The following is a 1,093-nucleotide window of genomic DNA, read 5'->3' as shown; positions in this document are numbered from 1 at the left end:
GTAATGCGCTTTTCTTCATCAGGGACATGTCCGATGTGCTCGATTGTATTGATCTTGCCCGCGGTCTGCACCAATTCTCCTGGATTCAGCTCGCCGATAGCTACGAGCCTTTACCTGCGCTCTCTCATTTTGCTATTGAATGTCATAGTTTGACTTGCACGATGCCAGAAGGACAAATGCGTTGTGTCACCCCCCGAGGTGCTGTCCCCGAGCTCGCTGTGATTGCAGAGAGAATACAGGGAGATATGCTCCCTGAAGCTGATCAATGCAGCTCGCTATTTTGGGGGGCGCTGACTCATCTCTCTTTACTTATCCAATTATTTCGTCCAGGGTGGGCAGAGCTCCCGCCAAGTAATGGTGTCCTTGATTTAGAAGCGACCGGTTCGTTTCATAGGCTCTGGTCTGCGCTTAGTTTTCTCTTCGGAATACAGAGTTCACGGTATGCTGATACTCAATCCTACTCCGCTGATTCAAACCAGACCGTGTCCAGGGACCACCCAGCTCAAAACACGCTGACAGCTGCGATCTCTGACGAATACCAGTTTGGCCACGGATTTTTCATGGCCGGTGCTGCCTTAATTCAGCTCCTAGGGCAAAAGGCCCAGTTTTGTGCACTCGATTTTTCTACCCACGTTCTGCGTGTAGAAGCGTATGAAAAAGCTGCAGCCACGCGCGCTGAAGGAGTAGGTCTTGCTGATGTCACCTTGCGCGAAGAGGCTGGCAGTTTCGTTTTGCTAAAAGCGAGGCACTCACAATTGTATTCAATTGCATTTTGCATACTAGATACGCACACACAACCTCAACAGCGCCGATCGACTGTATTGTATTTTCACCCTCCCGACAATTATGATAAGTGAATGAATCAGATCGTGGCTTCCACGATATGCCGGCCAAGTGCGCCGTCTATTTCGATTGGTCCCATTTATCTCGCCGATACCAATTTTTAAACCAGCCCCGCGCACTCAGATCCCGCGTTGAATGCCATGGACTTTTAAAGCTGGGGCTTTGTTCTTCTACACGTTCCGGTTCTGTGAATATCTCGCCACGCGATCACCTTAAAGCTTCGAGGTCGCCAAGGGATGCGAAAATACAT

The 1,093-nt window shown here is 49.8% G+C and overlaps 1 protein-coding gene across 1 annotated transcript in view; it reads left to right on the top strand.

Moving 5' to 3' along the window:
• AURANDRAFT_68644 (hypothetical protein) overlaps nucleotides 1-995 on the top strand; it is a gene marked incomplete at both ends in the record, with an annotated part of 3,653 nt that extends 2,658 nt beyond the window's left edge. Inside the window, 2 exons of the mRNA XM_009044354.1 lie at nucleotides 149-853; nucleotides 953-995. Of these exons, the coding sequence (XP_009042602.1) occupies nucleotides 149-853; nucleotides 953-995 (748 nt within the window). The remainder of the gene's footprint in view (nucleotides 1-148; nucleotides 854-952) is intronic.
• Nucleotides 996-1,093: the final 98 nt, after the last annotated feature.

The sequence above is a fragment of the Aureococcus anophagefferens genome, assembly GCF_000186865.1.
Source record: "Aureococcus anophagefferens unplaced genomic scaffold AURANscaffold_268, whole genome shotgun sequence".
Taxonomy (NCBI): Eukaryota; class Pelagophyceae; order Pelagomonadales; family Pelagomonadaceae; genus Aureococcus; species Aureococcus anophagefferens.
This window is presented reverse-complemented; position numbering and strand designations above follow the sequence as displayed.